Source organism: Equus przewalskii, chromosome 26 (genome assembly GCF_037783145.1).
Source record: "Equus przewalskii isolate Varuska chromosome 26, EquPr2, whole genome shotgun sequence".
In the NCBI taxonomy this organism is placed as follows: Eukaryota; Metazoa; Chordata; class Mammalia; order Perissodactyla; family Equidae; genus Equus; species Equus przewalskii.
The window spans coordinates 574,033-592,420 of record NC_091856.1 but is presented as its reverse complement, the minus strand read 5'-3'; the positions used below and the strand labels follow the sequence as shown (position 1 = coordinate 592,420).

General features: G+C 40.9%; 1 protein-coding gene across 28 annotated transcripts in view; it reads right to left on the bottom strand.

Moving 5' to 3' along the window:
- Window positions 1-18,388, bottom strand: part of UNC13B (unc-13 homolog B) — a 210,584-nt gene that overhangs the window by 89,242 nt on the left and 102,954 nt on the right. For 26 of the 28 annotated variants that reach the window (XM_070595596.1, XM_070595585.1, XM_070595584.1 and 23 more), the window contains one exon: window positions 13,096-13,330. In XM_070595596.1, coding sequence (XP_070451697.1) covers window positions 13,096-13,330 — 235 coding nt within the window. Of the gene's footprint in view, window positions 1-143; window positions 10,597-13,095; window positions 13,331-18,388 lie in introns of those variants that run through there. The other 2 variants (XM_070595569.1, XM_070595568.1) reach the window with 1 other exon arrangement.

The following is an 18,388-nucleotide window of genomic DNA, read 5'->3' as shown; positions in this document are numbered from 1 at the left end:
GGAAGAAAGGACCAAACTTCACAATCTAGAAGAACTAATCTATTCAGCAGAACCACAACAGGAAAAAAAAACAAAACATACTGGGTCTTCCAACAGCACTTAACCTCAACCCTGCAGTTCACTTTGAAGAATACTTTATCTTGTTTTGTTTTTTTGTTTTTTGGGTTTTTTTTTTTCTACTGTTTCTCCCCAAATCCCCCCCATTACATAGTTGTATACTCTAGTTGTGCATCATTCTAGTTGTAGCATGTGGGACACCACCTCAACGTGGCCTGACAAGCAGTGCCATGCCCTCTCCCAGGATCCGAACCAGCGAAACCCTGGGCCACCAAAGCAGGGCGCATGAACTTGACCACTTGGCCACAGGGCCGGCCCAGAATACTTTATCTTAATGTGATATTCGTAAGTAGGATTAAGGATTATTAAAACAGCCTAATGTTTATGCCTAAGTTCTTTACTCAGACTCCTAAACAAACGTGCAGTGGCTGTAATTTAAGTTTTCTAATTTCCACAAAGTAAAAATGGATGGGTGAACTCTATTCCCTTTTCCTATTATTTGTTAAATTGAGGTCCCCTTTTCTTCCTCTACAAGTGTACATGTGCATGCCTGTTCCATAGGATGAGAAAGGAGAGTGGGCACGTTCCTTCAATTATCTCTCGGGTATCTACACAATGAGGTAACTGGGAGACGGAGGCTAGGACCAAGAAATTCCTCAGGGCAATGGTCTCATTGACATGAATGTTACAACAATATTCCTGGAAGCATAGGGAGTGTCCCAAAGATGAATTTGCCCATGTGTAACTAAGTTTCTCTTAGGATATGCCTTGGTTTTGGATAAAGTGGACAAAGTTCAACTCCAGGATCTGGGTCAGGGCCATATTAATGCATTTCTGTACCTGAAGAGAGGTCAGCCCAACCCTCCCTCAGTCACCTGAATTCCCATATCCAGAAAAGAAATTTATTCCCTACTCTGAGAGAGAGTAGCTGCAGCAGAGAAAGTGGCAGCGAATCATAACCAGAAAGAAGAGCAGTATCCAGAAGTTACTCCCTTGAGCAATATACTGAATTTAAGGGATTCAGTCCTATTCAAGATAGAGGGACTTGGTGATGACCTACAAGATCTGTCCCAGCCCATTTGGATAGTTCCATCCCAAATCAGAGGCCCTCGTTTTACTTCTGGTATCCTGCTGGAACGGCTGCATGCCAAAGGACAAGGAATTTTCCTGCCGCAGACTCAAGCCTTTAACTAAAAGGCTTACGTTTGCTCTTGGACAAATGAAGCTAAATCATTGTTGTTTTCCAGTGACATTTTCCTTATAGTTCCTCCCAATTACCTGGTATTTTCAGGCTGATTCCTGATTCTTCAGCCCATAGCAGCAGGATAAGTACCAGGTCACTGTTCTAAGTAGTTCCCAACACACATACACACATGTGTGCATACACACACATAATCTCCAAAGCCCCTGACCAGCGCTTTTGGACAGGTTTGGGCCAGAGGTCCAGGCAGCATTCTTAAACTGCACTGTATGATGCTTCTTCTTAGGGAAAATAATAGTATCCTTTGCAGACAGATCCTGAACAATGCTCCAGACTAAAGAACTACAGCAAACAATAGCCCTGAGCTCCATGAGACTGCTCAAAGCACTTATTCTCAAGGGTAGTTAAAGGCAGAGACTGGAAGCAGTTATGCAAATCCATGTGGAATAGGACACAGAATATAGATCACCCCAAGCCATCCCTCGCACTTTGTATTTTACTTAATACCCTCATTGCCACTGAAGAAAGCGTCTTAGAAGACTTGGAAAAGCAAAGCAAAGTAGGTCTCTCTCAGCTATTACAGATATAAGTGCCAAAGGCCCAAGGAAGCACCCTAGCCTATCATGTGGTTCCAGTTAACCTAGGCCACTCAGCCCCTTGCAGCCTCTTCTTGCTCTCCCCTCTCCATACCACATTATACGAGGCAGAGCAAACCAGAGTGAGTAAATCTCAGGGCCCAGCTTTTAAGCAGAAAGTTCCCTGTTCCACTAAATAAATTACATTTGGCACTATAGAAAAGGGAAAGGACGAAAACACCCACACATTATTTCTTGTTACTTAGCCCCTAATTAACATGAAGCTCAAGTGCCAGGAAAGACACAGTAATGATAAAAAGCAGGCTATGATTAATCTACCACTAAGTCATTGCATCATAAATGGTCAATTCCTTAAAATCATTTATGATGCTTTAGTTGAAAACAGGCCTTTTGCTGGTCTCTGGTTCCTTGATGCCATGCGGAGTAACTGGCTGCTGTACATTTGAAACAGAGTCAGTGCTAGCAGGCACTGCCTCCTCCTCTTGTGTTTCTGGCTGGTGAAGTAGCTCAGAGACAGTGCAGTGCTCTTCCTCATGACTCCCTGAAGGACAGGTGGGGTCTGAGAGGTTGCCTTTGGTACCCAAGTCTTGTCCAGACGCTGAGATTTCCTGCTGGTTTTCCACTTCTCCAGGCACTGAAAGCCCATGAGCACATAAACTTGGCTTGGCTGCTAGCAGCTCAGAGGTCCTGGAGGGCTGAGTAGAGACCTTAGCTGACTTAGCACTGGCCTCAGACATTTGAGAAGATTCCAAAGCTCTGTCAGCCTCACTGGAGTTAAGGTCCTGATCATTGCTGATAACCAAAACTGGAGAGGAGAATTCTGCAGGCATTTGTTCAGGGCCCCCTTTGTTTTCCTTTGGCCATGGGAATGAAAGATCCAGCTTCTTTCCAAATCTTAGTTTTGGATCACTTGTTACTATACTCCCTTTCCCCTCACTACTTCCTTCAAATAGAATTGACAACTTCTTAAAACTGGACGTTAAACCAGTTTCTGCTGCTCTACTGCCAGAGCGGGAAGGCGGAGAAATAAAAGAGCTCAATGGTTTCCCACAGCCAGTAGCAGAGGATGGGAAATGGAGCTTTGGCCAATTGGTCATACTGGGGATCTCAAAGCGAGGCCTTGGCTGCTCTGTTTCCTGGGGGACTGCAGGTGGATCTTTCTGGGCATCAAGTATCCCATAACTTTCTTTGGCACAAAGCACAGGTTCCTCCAGCAGAGGGTGAGAAAGATCCCCTTGGGTTTCTAGTGTGGCACTCTGGCCGACACTTGCCTCATTGAACAGTGTAGTATTGGTTTCTAGTGAATTGGCTGCCTGTAGCTCCAAGAAATCTTGGTTTGTGGATGCAGATTGCTTAACTGGCTTTGGCTCAAGAGGAAGAGGTGGCTGAATTAGAGGAGAAAGCTCTTTGGCAATCCACGTAGGATCTGGTTGCAACTGTACTGGCAATGAAACATGCTCTGCTTCCAATGATGCCTCTGTATCTGTACCCCACAACGTCCCCATGTCTCCTTCATCATTCAGAGACAATAGTTCTTGCCCCATATTGTCCCCTGAGAGAGAAGATGCAGCCCCAATTGTTTCAGAACCTTGGATTTCTAGAATATTGTCAGAAATATTATTGCTTTCCATTTCAGTTGTTGGTTTAGGATCACCTATCAAGGTCTCTGAGTGTGATTTTGCACTAACTACAGTCATTCTACAGTCACTGAGAGCAGATTCTGAATTCAGTGCTGCAGGGGCAGCTTCTCTCCACAAATTTTCTGAAGTTAGTGATCTTACAGCATCTCTGGGACTATCATTTTGAAGCCTAGCAGTAGCTGGGATAGATGATTCTTGTTGGTATGTCTCTGGTTTGTGACTTTTGAAAATTCCAAATAGCTCACCTTTGAGGGGCTGAGATGATGCACCAGAAGAAAGAGAGAAAAAGGAGTTTTTCTTTGGAGGTTTAGGAGAGGAGAAAAGTCCAGAGAATGTTTTGGGAGGTTCAACTAAGCACCCAGAGAAAGATTTCACTTTGGTCACAAACCCTGAAAGCATTTCCATTGAAGAACCCAACACTGGTTTGTCTTCCTCTTTATTTGCATCTCGGCTCTGGAGGTGCCCTGCACTCCTTAGCTCTGCAGAGGAAGAGGCTGGGTCCAGGTTCTGTGTTAAGACCTGATCAGTGGCCTTTTCTAATGGTAAGTTCACTTGGTCACTACTAAATCTTTCATTTTGGCGGTGGTTAGTACAAGTGTCTAAATTGTTGAGCTTTTCAGTCAAATGGCTATCATGTAAAAAAGACCTGTCCAAGGAACCACTGGGCAAGTCTTCCTGTATGAAAGCCTCTTCTTCATGAGGAGCTACCCCAAGGGTCTCTGGACCAGTAAGTAGTGTTTCAGTCTGTGCCTGAAATCCTGGTGAGTGAGGAACAATGTCTTTTTGCAACTGATTCATCTGGAAATCTACTAAAGATATCCCTGGTCCATTACTAGAATCTAGTTTTCCATGACAGTCCTTCTCTACATTGAGCTCACCTGCAAGGGAGGTAACCTCAATGGTATTGCTAATGGAAACACAAGGAGACATTTGCCATTCATGAACTACTTCCTGGACTATGCCATCTCTATTGCCATTGGAACTTTCTCTAGTCATTGTACCAACCATGTCCACAAAAACACTTGGCTTCTTACAGGGCTGAGAAGTTACTGGAGCAACAGTTGAAAGGCTATGTTTTTCCCCAGAAGTCTGCTGTCGTTCATCCAAAAAGGACAAGCTGAAGAAACTAAAAGAACTATTATGAGAGGCATCCTTCTTCCTGCCTGAGTTAGTAGTAGAAAAAAGGGAAGGAAGTGTGAATATCCCTTCTGCTTGAGATTTGGTTCTTGGTAGAGTAGTAGAGGCTCTGTTCTCAGATTTTCCAGATCCAGTCAGGAAAGAAAATATACTCTTTTTGGTGGGCAACTCTGGTTGGGATGGAGATGTTGTGGCAGTTGAAAAACTCCTGTCTTTGTCAGAAAAATGATTGTGTTCATTTGAATTTCTTCTGCTCAGAGTATCAAAAGACGTTTTATTACTTCTTGAAACTCCTGTCACTGTAGACACACCACTAGTTTCTACTGAAGAATCTCTGGAAGACTCTTTGAGACAACTTGCTGAGAAAGATGGTTTTGGTAACTGGTGGATTAGGTGGTCACTGGAGGGTATCTCTTTTTCAGTTAAACTATTACCTTGGATCTCTCTAGACAATGGTTCCTTTAGCCCGCTGTCATCAATAGTAGTCTGCTTGTTCAGATTTCTAATTCGAACCTTCCCTTTAGAGGAAATTGGTGCAGCAGGAAAATTCCTAAGATCCTGGCTAGTTAGCTTTGTGGGATTAGGACTTGACTTGACCTCATCCTTAGTAGTCACTGAACAAACAGACATATTTTCAGTTGTCTGTATAGAAGATACATTGGTTTTAAAGAAATCTCCAAGGGTACCAAAAAAATTTGAAACCCCAGAAGATTCATTATTTTCTTGAGATGATATCTTTCTACTTTTATCACCATTCTTTTCTAAGTTTGGTGATCCTTCTTTATTCTCCTGGGTTTTAAAGAGGTTCAAAAATCCAGATGCCTGTTTTTCATTTGCTATTGCACTTGAAGAGTCTTCTCCCCGAACAAAGAGTTTCAATGCACTTTTAAATAATGTTCTCTCAGACTCTTTGCAAGACCGGTCCTGGGCAAGTTCACAATTCTTGTGTTCATCCCTACTAAACTGTGATGCAAGAGGAACTGAAATAGAGTCCATTGTAATGATTTCATCATCTTCTATACCTGATTTAGCTTGAGGAGTTGTTTGGCTTACCTGGAAAACAGATTTCAACAAACTTTGTTTTTTCACATGAACGCTTTCATTCAAAGGGAATTCTTGCTTCATATTTTTAGTAAATTCTGGTCGCTGAACATTGGATACTATTTGTCTCACTGAATCCTTCTTGAAAAGATTTTCTTCCTCATTTTGGGAGTTACTCTCTAATTGCTTACTCAAGATGAATGACTGAAGACCATCATTTGTGAACTCTGCTAAGTTTAACTGCTGATCCATTTTCTGCATGGACAGAGACTCTAAGGATTCATTCTTATCAAAATTCAAATCACTTCCAACTGAAGCACCCAAAGCAGAAAATAACCTAGTCACTTTGTTCGATGATGACATCTCTTCTGTTTGCTGTGAGCTGTCAGTCATATTTTCAAGATGAACTAAAAAGCCAGCTTCTTCAGAAGAAGACTGAAGCCAATGGAAACCGGAAAGGTGAACTAATGAGTCCTTAGCTAAAGTCTGGGTCTTATCTCCCTCTATAATTTGATTTTTATTTAAGATACGATCACCAATAGTTTGGGGCTGATTTCTGAGATCCAATGTATATTCTAAGGCTTCAGAACCACAGAGCCTTTCTTCAAAAGATCCAAAATCTCCTTTAAACTGTTGAGGATTATACCCTGAAAAATCTAATGGCTGATCCCTTTGGCCATAACTTGACTCTTCAAGTACTTGTGGAAAGGTTTTTAAATTTAGATACATTGATCCCTCGCTTCTTGGCAAAACTACAGATAAATCAAGAGGGTCATCAACTGGTTCCTCTTCAACATACCACAATAATTCATCTTCCTTGTCAAGTAATTTAAAACTACAGGCAGAAATAATGCTGTCATCCAACATGATATTTAATAGATTTGTCTGTAAATCATAATTCAAATACTCTTGATAAGAACAATCAGGTATAAATAAATATGCATACTGCCCAGTAGAATCAGTGAGGAGAGAATAGATATATTGACCATCATGAAACATGTAATATCCATAATCTCCATCCTCTGATGGCCACCACACTCCATTTTCAAGACATGACAACCATTCCTGGTATTCATAAACATTCCTGGTATTTGAAAAAACAAAGTTTTCATCCATTCTTAATGACTCTTGATCAACTCCGGGGCATGTAGTCTTCTCATCACCAGAAGAACAACTTAAGTCAATAGGCGATTCTTCTAGTGAATTCTTAGTCTCATTAATTGGAAGATGACAAGAATTACCATATAATGAGCTAGCTGCCCACATATCAGCTCTTAATAAGTAATCTTCATTAAATGCTAACTGGTTGAACGATTCATATGGTAAGTCACACCAAATGACACTGGTTGGATTTGTTCTCCACTCCAAGATATTTGCATTTTGATCTTTTTGGCAAAAATTTATTGCTGGGTTTTCTGAGTCAGGACATAAGAAACCATCAGCAGAAGGAAATGTATTTTGATTCAACATATAATAAACTGGCTCAAGTCTTCTGGAATTTTTAGAAAAATCTTTTATATCAGAGTCCCATTCATAACAAAAAGGATTGTTCATCTCTTCAAAAGCCTGATAGTTGTTTGATTTATTAAGATTGTTAGTATTTAGTATAGATGGATTTAACTCATGTGAATTTTCACATACTTTTACGTGAAGAACATGGTGTGATGTCTGCCTCTTAGCCAAAGATTTCTCCAAGAGGTCCTGCTGAGTGCTTGGAGCACAATGAAGTACACTGTTCTCAGAAGAGGGACAACTCTTTTCACTTTGCTGGGTTTTCCATGTAAGAGGACAATGATGATTATCAATCCAAGCATCAGATAATGATATGTTTTCTTTAGGTAAAGATAAGAAGCTTTTTCTGAAGCCAGAAGTTTCTTGTTTTTCAGCATGGTTCCTCTGGTTCTCAGAAGTCACACATGAAGTAACAGGGATCTCACTCAAGGATAAATGCTTATTTCCATTCAAATTCTTTATGCCATCTAAAGACATGGACTTTGCTTCATGTGGTTTACAATCAGTCATACTGCTATTGGATATCCAGTTAAATATTCCAGAGAGTAAGCTTGGGGTATTATTCTTGTGATGAGAGTCATCATTTTTCAAATTTAGTTCTTGTTGATTAGACAAGTTTTCAAGAGAAGAAAAGCTGTTAAACAGGCCAGAAAGGAAGCCTCCCTGGGTTCTTTTCTTAGAAGCTTTATCTGCTAGTTTGTCTTCACTAATTTCATTAACCAAGGTGGATTCTGAAACGGTAGAAGTAAATGCTGGTGAAGAGTCTGATACTGTTAAGGATGTCACTTGTTTAAGAGTCTCACTTTCTCCTGAAGAGTCTGAAGGTATACGCTCTTTGGACACAACCCCAGGGATGGCTAAGGTATCTCTTTCACGGTTCTCTACCGCTGTGTGGTCACTCGAATTTAATTCCTCTACATTCCCAAATTTCCCAAGATCATTGTTAATATTTGGAACTGAATCAGACTTTATTTTATTAAGTGTGGCATCTTCAGAACAATTTATTTGGTCATTCTTTTTAAATGTCTCTGTATCACCAAATTTCCCTAGATTATTATGAATATTTGGAACTGAACTAGATCTTATTGAACTAAGTTTGACATTTTCATGGCAGTTTCTTTGGATCTCTTCATCAGTGGTTATTGCTGAGTCATAAGAACTCTGGTCATTGACAGTGATATTTCTGTCAGTAAAGGGAAATTTAAACAAAGGAAAAATGCTTCCTTTCTCTCTTTCTTTCTCTCTTCCTTTCTGCTGCTTTTCAGAATGACTAAGAACTCTGAAAAATGGAATATGTAGTTTTCCACTCAAGGAAAAGGAATGCCCCTCTTTCTTAGGGGCACTTTCCCAACCATCTTCCTCCAACTGGTGAATTTTCATACATTCTGATAAAGTTTCCTTTGAATAGGTCTCAGGGGAAGTGAGCACAAACTGGCTGAAGGACTTTCTGAGTGGCTCAAGGAAATCATCATCACTAGTAACTCTGTCCCCCTCTGATGGCTTTGAAGAAGCCTCTTTATTTGCAGTTTTACTGCTAGCTATACAAGGATGTCCTTGACTATCTTTGGGACAAATTTTTGGTTGATCTGGTAAGACAGACATATCTATACAGGCTTTTCCTCCCAACAGACTCTCAACATCATCTTTCTTATTCGCAGAATTAGCTAAGTTTGAAGGTTCATTGGCCTCTTGGGAAGACAACAGATCCTCATTTGTGGGTATTTGGGACCAGCCTGTACTTTCTCCATCAGTCATATCTAAAGAGACGATGCTACTGTGAATGGAAAGGGTGTCTTCCCTTTGATTTGACTCCAAACCACATGCAACAAAGCTTTCCTTTCTTGTTGGCTTGTTCTGGTCATCATCTTTTTTGGTTTCATCCTTTTCCAAAAAGATCTTTAATGGATTTAGCATGCTAAAAACAGACTTGATAACTGAAACCTGACTCTGTGAAGTCGAATCCCGTCCAACAGTTTCTGTTGCATCCTGAAAAGAGAAACTTGCAGTTTTACTGCCTGTGTGCTCATTTTCAGCGGTTTTGTCATGGCTGCTAAAATCCTTACTATCAACTGTTTGAGAGGATAAAGGAGATTGCATAGGAAGATCCTTCTCCAATAGTGACTTGGCTCTGGGTCTAGATCCCGAATTAACTGTCTCTATTTGATTAAGAGTTTCTGTTTTCTCTGGAACTAAATAAACCGGCTTTTCCACAGAGGTTGTTAGATGCCTTGTGCCTGAACCCACCTTTTCTGAGAGCGAACTGAACAAAGAACCAACAGCACATTTCACTTCATTCAGCTCAGGGAAAGAGATGGCCTTGTCTTTGTCATTCTTGATAATGGTTAAAGGTGGTAGTTGATCCCCAGCCATTTTCTGTTCTGCATTATCAACAGTACTATTGTGTTTAAGTGTTTTTTCAGTTTTTGAAAGGTAACCAAATCTATTAATCTCCTCTTCCTTCTCTGCTAAATATTCTGACACCGTTTCTACCAAATACTGAAGCTCATCCATTGTATCTCTATAGTCCTCCTTGGGTTCCTCAATAGAGGAAGGGGTCATCTCTTCCACGGGGCACCCAGACAGATCTCCAAGTATGTTTGCATCACAATTCATCCTTTGTAATGGGATTGCTGGATTCGCTACACAATATTCTTCAGGAAAACCTCCAAAATGATGGACACTGGAAGGATGACATGTTGGTGATAGTACACCTTCCTGCTTATCAGAAATGGGGGAATCCAGAAGTTCATCAGAAGTACTGCTAGTAGAATCTTCAAGAACATCTAAGGGAGTGAAATTAGTAACATGATGATTTAAGCGAGATGACTTTTCACAGTTCTTTAAACAACTTGGAAGATCATAATCATGACTTTCCAACTTAGTGGTCCACAGGCCACTCTTGACCACAAATCCATCTTTGTAGGGATGCAAAACTGGGTAAATTTGTTTCTTCTTTTCAATGTGGCAACAGTTACAATTTTCAGTGTTAAGATATGTACTTTTGAAGCTAGTCTTACTTCCTGATCTATCAGCATACTGTCTTCTTTCATTGTCTTCAAACTGACTAGGTTTCTTTTTCCTTCGCCTATCTATTGTATCATATTTCTGAGGATATCTGGAGTTAATAGATTTTTCAAACTTAAAGGCAGTAGAGAATTCTGCTTCCTGGCTCTGAAACGGTATCTTTTTCCAATTCTTGTACTTTGGTTGTACCTGTTGGCTGTAACATTTATCAGTTTTTGAAAGAGTTCTAATTTCTTTTACCTCTGCTTCTTTTATGTTACTGTTTTCTAGGAACTCTTGTGATATTTTCCCCTCTATTTCCTCATCTGTATCTTCTTGCTCTTCATAGTCAACACCAGAGAAAGCTGAAATAATCCTAATTTTGTCATTTTTAGCCTGCAAGCCTTGTCTGATGTAAAGGGATAAAATTGGAGGAACAGAAGGCAAAGAATAAAGGAAAAACAGGGAAAAGAAATAAATTGAAAGATTTAGTGCTTGTTCAATGGGAAAATTAAAATTAGTAAAATCGTCGATTTGATAAAAACCATTCAGGCAGAAAAAATGTAAGAAAATTCACGTTCTTAAATCAATATTATAGCAATGTAGTCAAATAGCTTTTCTACATCAGAAAAAGCTATAACAACTTTAAAATACTTCACTTGCTACCATGAGCTTTTTATTTTCTAAGAAAGAAAACAAACAAAATGAACATGTTTCATCAATATTTAGAATGAATTTGCAAAGCCAAAGTTTAGAACTGCTAAGCATTCCACGAAAATATGTCAAGGAATTTCAAGAAACCTAAATTTGCTGATGAATTTGGGTCTGGAAAGAAGCCAAGCTGTTAACTTGCTGAAAGTTATATTTGAGGCAGTATAGCCAAGAATATGATCAAACATATTTCTTTTAAGGAGAAAACAATATATATACAAAATGAATATAATCTTTGACTATCTTAGAAGTCAAATATTGTTACAGTACCAAAAAAGGACCAATTTTTTAAAGCATTATAGGGGCCAGCCCCATGGCTGAGTGGTTAAGCTCACACACTGCGCTTCGGCAGCTCAGGGTTTGGCCGATTTGGATCCTGGTTGCGGACATGGCACTGCTCATCAGGACATGCTAAGGCGGTGTCCCACACGCCACAATTAGAAGCACCCACAACTAGAATACGCCACTATGTACTGAGAGGCTTTGGGGAGAAGAAGAAAAAAAATTTTTTAAATGAAAAAAAGAATAAAGCATTATAATTTGTTCTTCTAAAAGAAATCTAAAGGCTATACGCACTGAGGACCACAGTGAAATGAAAATCTCTTCCTATACTGATTATAACAGCAGAAGTTACACATCTGACTTATCAATGAGTACAGAAGACAGCTGAACTTTGTTAGGTTACAGACTGCCTACCTCCCGTGTCCAGCAGGGAGTATAGAGACGGCATGCAGACAAGGAGTTTGCAAACTCAGTGTGTTCTTTTACAGATCTAACATCCAGTAGCATTTATTTAAGAAACAGAAACAAGATCAAAGTGCTCACTTTGTCACTATAAATCTTTTAAGAGTGAGACCAGTATTCTTTTGATCCCTCTCAATACTCGAGATACTCTGACTACATAATATCTAACAAAGTCCAATTCTATTGTCCAACCTCAAATTACACATTTTTATACAATTTACATAAATTTCTAGTTATTCTGGACTCATTAGGCAGAAGGCCATTTGACTGAGTGAGGAAATCCAATTTAACACAAATTTTTTTATATGTAGTTTCATTACTCTCCAATATCCTCAAAAACTCGAACTAAACTAACTCCAGCCCGTAAGAACCTTTTAGAGTTCCAAATTAAACCACTAGGTAGCCACGGCTGCAATGAATGAAGCTGTTTATTTTTACACTTCTAATCTACTGGAATATGGGTGTTCCTTGTATTATTTCTCTAAATTTTAAGTATAAATCTTTTTTTAAAGTTGGGGGAAGGGGGAGTAGTATATATGTATGAATTTGCTTTTATACTCATAAATATATGACAATCTCGTATAGAAGGATACATAAGAAATAAGTGTGGTGAGAACTAGGAGACTGGATGGGGACGGGGCGGAGGACAACAGGTGTTGAGCGGGAGGTTCTTTATCTTTTTTTTTTTTTAAAAGATTGGCATTTGAGTTAACAACTATTGCCAATCTTCTTTTTTATTTTCTGCTTTCTCTCGCCAAATCTCCCCAGTACATAGTTGTATATTTTAGTTGTGGGTCCTTCTAGTTGTGGCATGTGGGACGCTGCCTCAGTGTGGCCTAAAGAGCGGTGCCATGTCCACGCCCAGGATCCAAACCAGCGAAACCCTGGGCCACCAAAGCGGAGCACGGAACTTAACCACTCGGCCATGGAGTTGGCCCCTACCTTTAGGTTTTTTTAACCACGTAAATCTTTTATACACTTAAGAAATCAATAAAACAAAATTTGTAAAAAGTTCCAGCAAAAGTACTGAATCTGCTATGGAGAGATCACACTGGTTTTCTTCTGAAGTTTCCAGGGAAATATTCAGGTAGGAAGGATTATCCAAACATTTAACATCCGTGATTTTCTTTTTTAATCTTGGTGAAAGATGTATCAAAATCACTGGGCTGGGCAGAGAATTGAGTAGATCTTTCTCAGCCATCCACCCCAAATGGGCATGCTATCACCAGCTGAGAATCATTGACCATAAAGAGAAATATTACTGACGGAAATATATAAACAGGAATGTGTGAAAGAGAAAAAAAAGACTGAGAATCTACACAAAATGGCTGTAGCTCGCCCCATCACACTGCTATACTTCCACTATCACCTCAGGTTAGAGCACCCACATGTTGTCAGTTGCATCCTGAAAACTGCATGTTAGGAAGAAGAAGCGCTTAGTTTCCATACATACCTGAGGGCCCGCCGTTCTGGATAATCGAGGTCATAACTTTGCATAGAGTCATTGCAAGAGTCCCGGGAACTGCCCTGAAGTAGCAGCTGCTGTGGCAATCGCACAGCCACAGGGAACTGGTGCACAGAAGCATTGGGCTGGGAAGTTGTATGATAAGGAGGTGGGATGCTATTGCTGGTCTCGCTGCGATAGTCACTATCTCGGTCATCAACGGCACTGTCAGGATCTTCAAAAGCTGTGGAATAAGCACAATCAATCAAAGCACCCCAGCTTTATTTAGTTCTTCAGGATTTTTTTCTGCTTCTAACTTAGGTAACCACAAGCCTGGACCTTGAGAATAAGAGCAAGCTGAGCTGCACATGAGCCCTGCAACCTCAAAGCCATGTGCAGAGTTGTCTCAATGCCCACAGGTCTCTCTCCTTACCAAATGAGGTAAGACTCTTCATTTAATTTCAGTGCTGATTCTCAGAGGAGTTCCAAGTTGCATTTTCCCAATGCAGAACTCTCTGGAACTCTGCTTCTCTTCCCACTTTCTAACTACACACAAATGTTTTCTTCCACCTACATGCCTTCTCACAGGTACTGTGTGTCCAATACACACACACAGCCATTCATAGACAGATTCTGGTCCTCTTTTGCTGTTGTTAGTGCCTTCACATGGATTCTGACTCCTAGCGATCTTGTGGACAGCAGAGTGGAACCCTGTCTGGTCTTTTTGTGCCATCCTCTCACCTTCCAGCGCTATATCAGACAACGTTCTGCTGCTATTCATAGGGTTTTCACGGCCAATTTTTTCAGAAGTGATTGGTCAGGTCCTTCTTCCTAATCTGTCTTAGTCTGGAAGCTCCTCTGAAACATGTCCACCATGGTGACCCTGCTGGTATTTGAAATATTGGTGGCATAGCTTTCAGCATCACAGCAACACACAGCCGCCAAACTATGACAACCTACAGATGGGTGGTGTACTTCACTAAGCAGGAAACAAACTCAGGCTGTGGTGGCAACGAACCTTAACCACTAGACCACCAGGGCTGGTTTCTGGGCCTCTACTATTATCAAAATGGGGCAAAAGGGAAATATAGTTTTTCCATATCTTAGAAAAGAGAAATTTTTGTTTAAAGTTGGTTTGGTGTTTTCACACTTTAAAAATATATGGCTGAACAAAATAGGCAGGTCCAACATCAGAAGCTGGTCCAGGAAATCAGGAAGGTCAGAACCAAGGCTTAGGAGTCAAGGCAAAAGCTCTAGAGGCAGCTGAGAGCAGCAGCAGTCTTACTGTCTTGCTACAACATCGGGGTTTTCTATCGGGAATTTTCTAATTCCTGTCAAGCACCTACACCCTGGACTCAGACTTCCCATCTAAAGCCTAGGCTGAAGGAGAAGAGGAAAACATAGGCACTGCCAATGGGATCTTGCTGACAATGCAGACAAGTTCATCTAACAGCAGTGACTACAATTTTATAAAATTATTTCTGCTTTTCAGGCCCGCATCTGACTGGCTAGGTTTTTTCCCCTCGATGTTAGCTAAAATGACCACAGTTACAAATCCTGCTCCAAGCAATAATAAAAATATCCAACACCGTGCTTGGAAAGGGAGCTCAACCTAAGAGCGCTTTGTAGTTTATTTTATCAAGAAGCCATTTCTGATACCATCCGCATATGTGTATAATTAACAAGGTCCCCATATGTTCTTTCTTGCCAAGTTCCATTTGGCTCACAATGAGGAAAAGGAACATTCACCATCCTAAAATGGAGATACTTTTAGCAGTTGACAGACTTCTCATATTGGTAATTTTTTAAATCTTGGTAGTGGTGTGGGCAGTGGAAGCCTCCTGAAGACCGTAAGATGAGGCTTTTACAACTGCCCATGGAGGAGTTAAGAAATTGCATCCATGCAGTGGAGACAGAAAACATTAATGAATTAGAAGAAAATAATCCAGACAGAAAGGATAAAACTTGGGGACAAATGGAAGGTAACAGGGAAATGACCCTTTGGCTTCTACGTTAGATGGCCTGTAGCTAATAATTCCACTAAAAAAGACGGGGGCACAAACGTGGGTTTTACAATCAAGGAAGAAAATTTGAACGTTGGATTCTAGACAATACTTCTGGGCACAGCTGGGAGTGGGGGTAAGAAGATCTTACGAGCTTTTCCCATTTGAGTTTACAGCAACAACGTGAGGTTAGGGAAAGGCGTAAGGAGGAGATCTAACAACATTTGACTTTAAGGCAACATGCGAACATAAGGAAAGAAGAGGAGAGTGATCAAGAACTCCGGGGGAAAAACCCAGTTGAGAAAGAGGCTAACCTTCAAATGGTGAGGAACAATATTAGTCAAACAACAGGGAAGGCAAAGCACTCTGCTTACAAAGCATTCTGATCACACATTAGGAAAAAGAGACTTTGGAGGCACTGGTTTTAGACTTTGATGCATTTGTTGTTCTGAAAACTAGAAACAAAGGATCAAGGGACAAAAGCCAGTACGCCTTTCAGACTTCATTCTTTCTGAACCCACAGAAGGAGTAAGTGTGAAGAAGTCAGTGCTGGATTATTCATGCATACAGATGAGGAGACAGAGGCAACAAGGAAACAAGCTAGACGTCTACTTAAATTCCAACAGGAGAAGTATTAGCACATAAGCAAGAAAACCAAGACTGAGTCTCCAATGACGGAGCAGAGATAGACAATCCTATTGATTATGAGGCCAAAAGCGCAGCTCAGCCAGAGTTAGGAACCCATGATCCAGAGCTAGAAACTACACAGATGGACCCTTAGTTTCTCACTGCATCTGACCTATTACTCCTAAATAACACTCTGCTTTTTTATTTTGCTAGGCTAAAGGGAGGAATACTCCAAAACTTTCTTAAAGGCTGACAACATTCCTATACTAAAAAAATAAAGGGCAGGGGCCAGCCCCGTGGCTGAGTGGTTAAGTGCGCACACTGTGCTTCGGCGGCCCAGGGTTTCACCAGTTCGGATCCTGGGTACAGACATGGCACCGCTCATCAGGCCAGGCTGAGGCGGCGTCCCATGTGCTACAACTAGAAGGACCCACAACTAAAATATACAACTATGTACTGGGGGGGTTTGGAGAGAAGAAGGGAAAATTTTAAAAATAAAAAAATCTTTAAAAAAAAAAAAAAGAAAGAAAGAAAGGGCAAATATTAAGAAACAAAGTGTTGGGGCTGGCCCGGTGGCCGAGTGGTTAAGTTCGCGCACTCCGCTGCAGACGGCCCAGTGTTTTGTTGGTTCGAACCCTGGGCACGGACATGGCACTGCTCATCAAGCCATGCTGAGGCAGCGTCCCACATGCCACAACTAAAAGGACCCACAGTGAAGAAGATACAACTATGTACCGGGGGGCTTTGGGGAGAAAAAGGAAAAAAATAAAATCTTTTAAAAAAAAAAAAAAGAAACAAAGTGTCTATGGAAAGAAGAGGATGGGAGTAGAAGAAAAGAGAATACAAAAAGTAGGAGGGGACAGGAAAAAGGACATACAAGGAAGTGAGATGAGACAAAGACACAGGCAAAGGGCAAAGGCCTGGGCTTCTCTCCCTACACTACCCCCAATTTCCTTAGAAAGTAAATCTCCTGGCACTAAGGAGGCTGATTAAAAACTAAAAAGGGAGGTTAAGGAGAAAATTTGAATGAAAGAATTGTGCTTTTATTGTGGCAATGATGATCTCTTACTGATTCTACCCAACCGCACCATTTAGGCTACAACAGAAAACTCCTGGCTTCACTGAGAGAGAAGCTGAGTGCACGTTTGGTTACTCAGCCTAAGGAGGGCTTGTGAGCTAGTCTGAGGGCAAAAGTTGAAAAGTCCCTGGAAAATTAAAAGGCTGGGAAAATTTACTCTTTCAAATGTTTATTGAGTGCCTACAAGTGCAAGGATAAACAATACAGAAGATTCAAAGTATAAAATCAGTCTAAAATGGGAGAGAAAATATGGATACAAATACAAATACAAGGAAGTAACTATCCTAAGAAGAGTACAAACCAAATGCTCTATGAGTCGAAGATAAGGTCACTTCCTGTTAGGGTGAGCAGGGAAAGCTTTATGGAGGGGATGACTTTGAAAGACTGGTGGGTTTTCAACAGGTGAAGATTGGAGGGGGAGGGGAAATAACTTCTAGAATCTGGATAAAAGCAAAGCCATGAGGAAAAGCCGAATGGTGGGAAAGACTACATATATTTTCAAGATAGATTTTGTAGCTCATTTGGCAGGTACATAAAATGACATGGAAGGGAATGATAGAAAACAAAGCTGAAGAAACAGTCTGGGGAAAGTAACCTAATCCTGGGCAAAGACAGGCCCCCGGGACAGAGGAGGCACTCAAACCAAACGGGATGGAATATTGAGCAATGAGGCTCTCTGCTACATGGTGCTCCTGGACTGAGTCCCTGACTCTAAATCCAGAGTACAGGCATAACTTTATCAGCTGGAGAAAAAAGGAAAGAGAATTCAAACCTTGTTTTCCATGGCTTGGTTACTTTCTTCTACATGAAAACCTTAAAGTTATCTGAGCTCTCTTAGGCCGCCTTTGAGCAATTCCGTAGTGGAAATACTCAGGATTCAAACCACAAGTACATGCTCCTTGAGAAATTCCAGTGAAAGGACAAAATTTGGCCCCTCTTAGTAGCTACTGGATACCTAATCGCTGGGACTCAACCAAACCCCGTCAGATAGGTAACACAGCCAGCAATGTCAGCCTAGCGCTGCGTATCTTTCTCGAAAGAACTGGCTGCCTATTCTTCAAGCTCTAGAACTAAGGTGGCCTCTGGCCTAGCTGGGCTGCTTCCAGGAAATCAAACCATGACCTGAGCCTCTCATTCACTTCACAAAACCAATGACCTCTCCCAGAATGAAACTTTGTCCTTCTAGTCATTGCACTCCTTAGCCAAGAGACCAAAGGAGAGGGTTTTCTACGCTAGGGGGCTGATGGTACTACTTGTCTGTGGGGAAGAAAAATCAGGAGATCCTATCAGGATTATAACTGGGACTTTGGTTTGACATTTATCTCACACACACACACACAAAGTCTTCAAGAAACTAGCCTGAAAGGATATAACATTCCACCACAGGTACTATCTCCTGAGATTAACTAGGGGAGGCAAGGGGAATGGAATTATATACAGTCGTATGCATGAATATCCAGCTTCATAGTTCAGAGGGACTACGTTAATGGGTAAGATCAAGAAAATTATAAGGAATTCAAATTCTTACGTACTCTGCTGCTCTCCCCAGCGCAAATAGGTCCAGTGACCTAAGAAAACCACAGGTGGTAGCAAA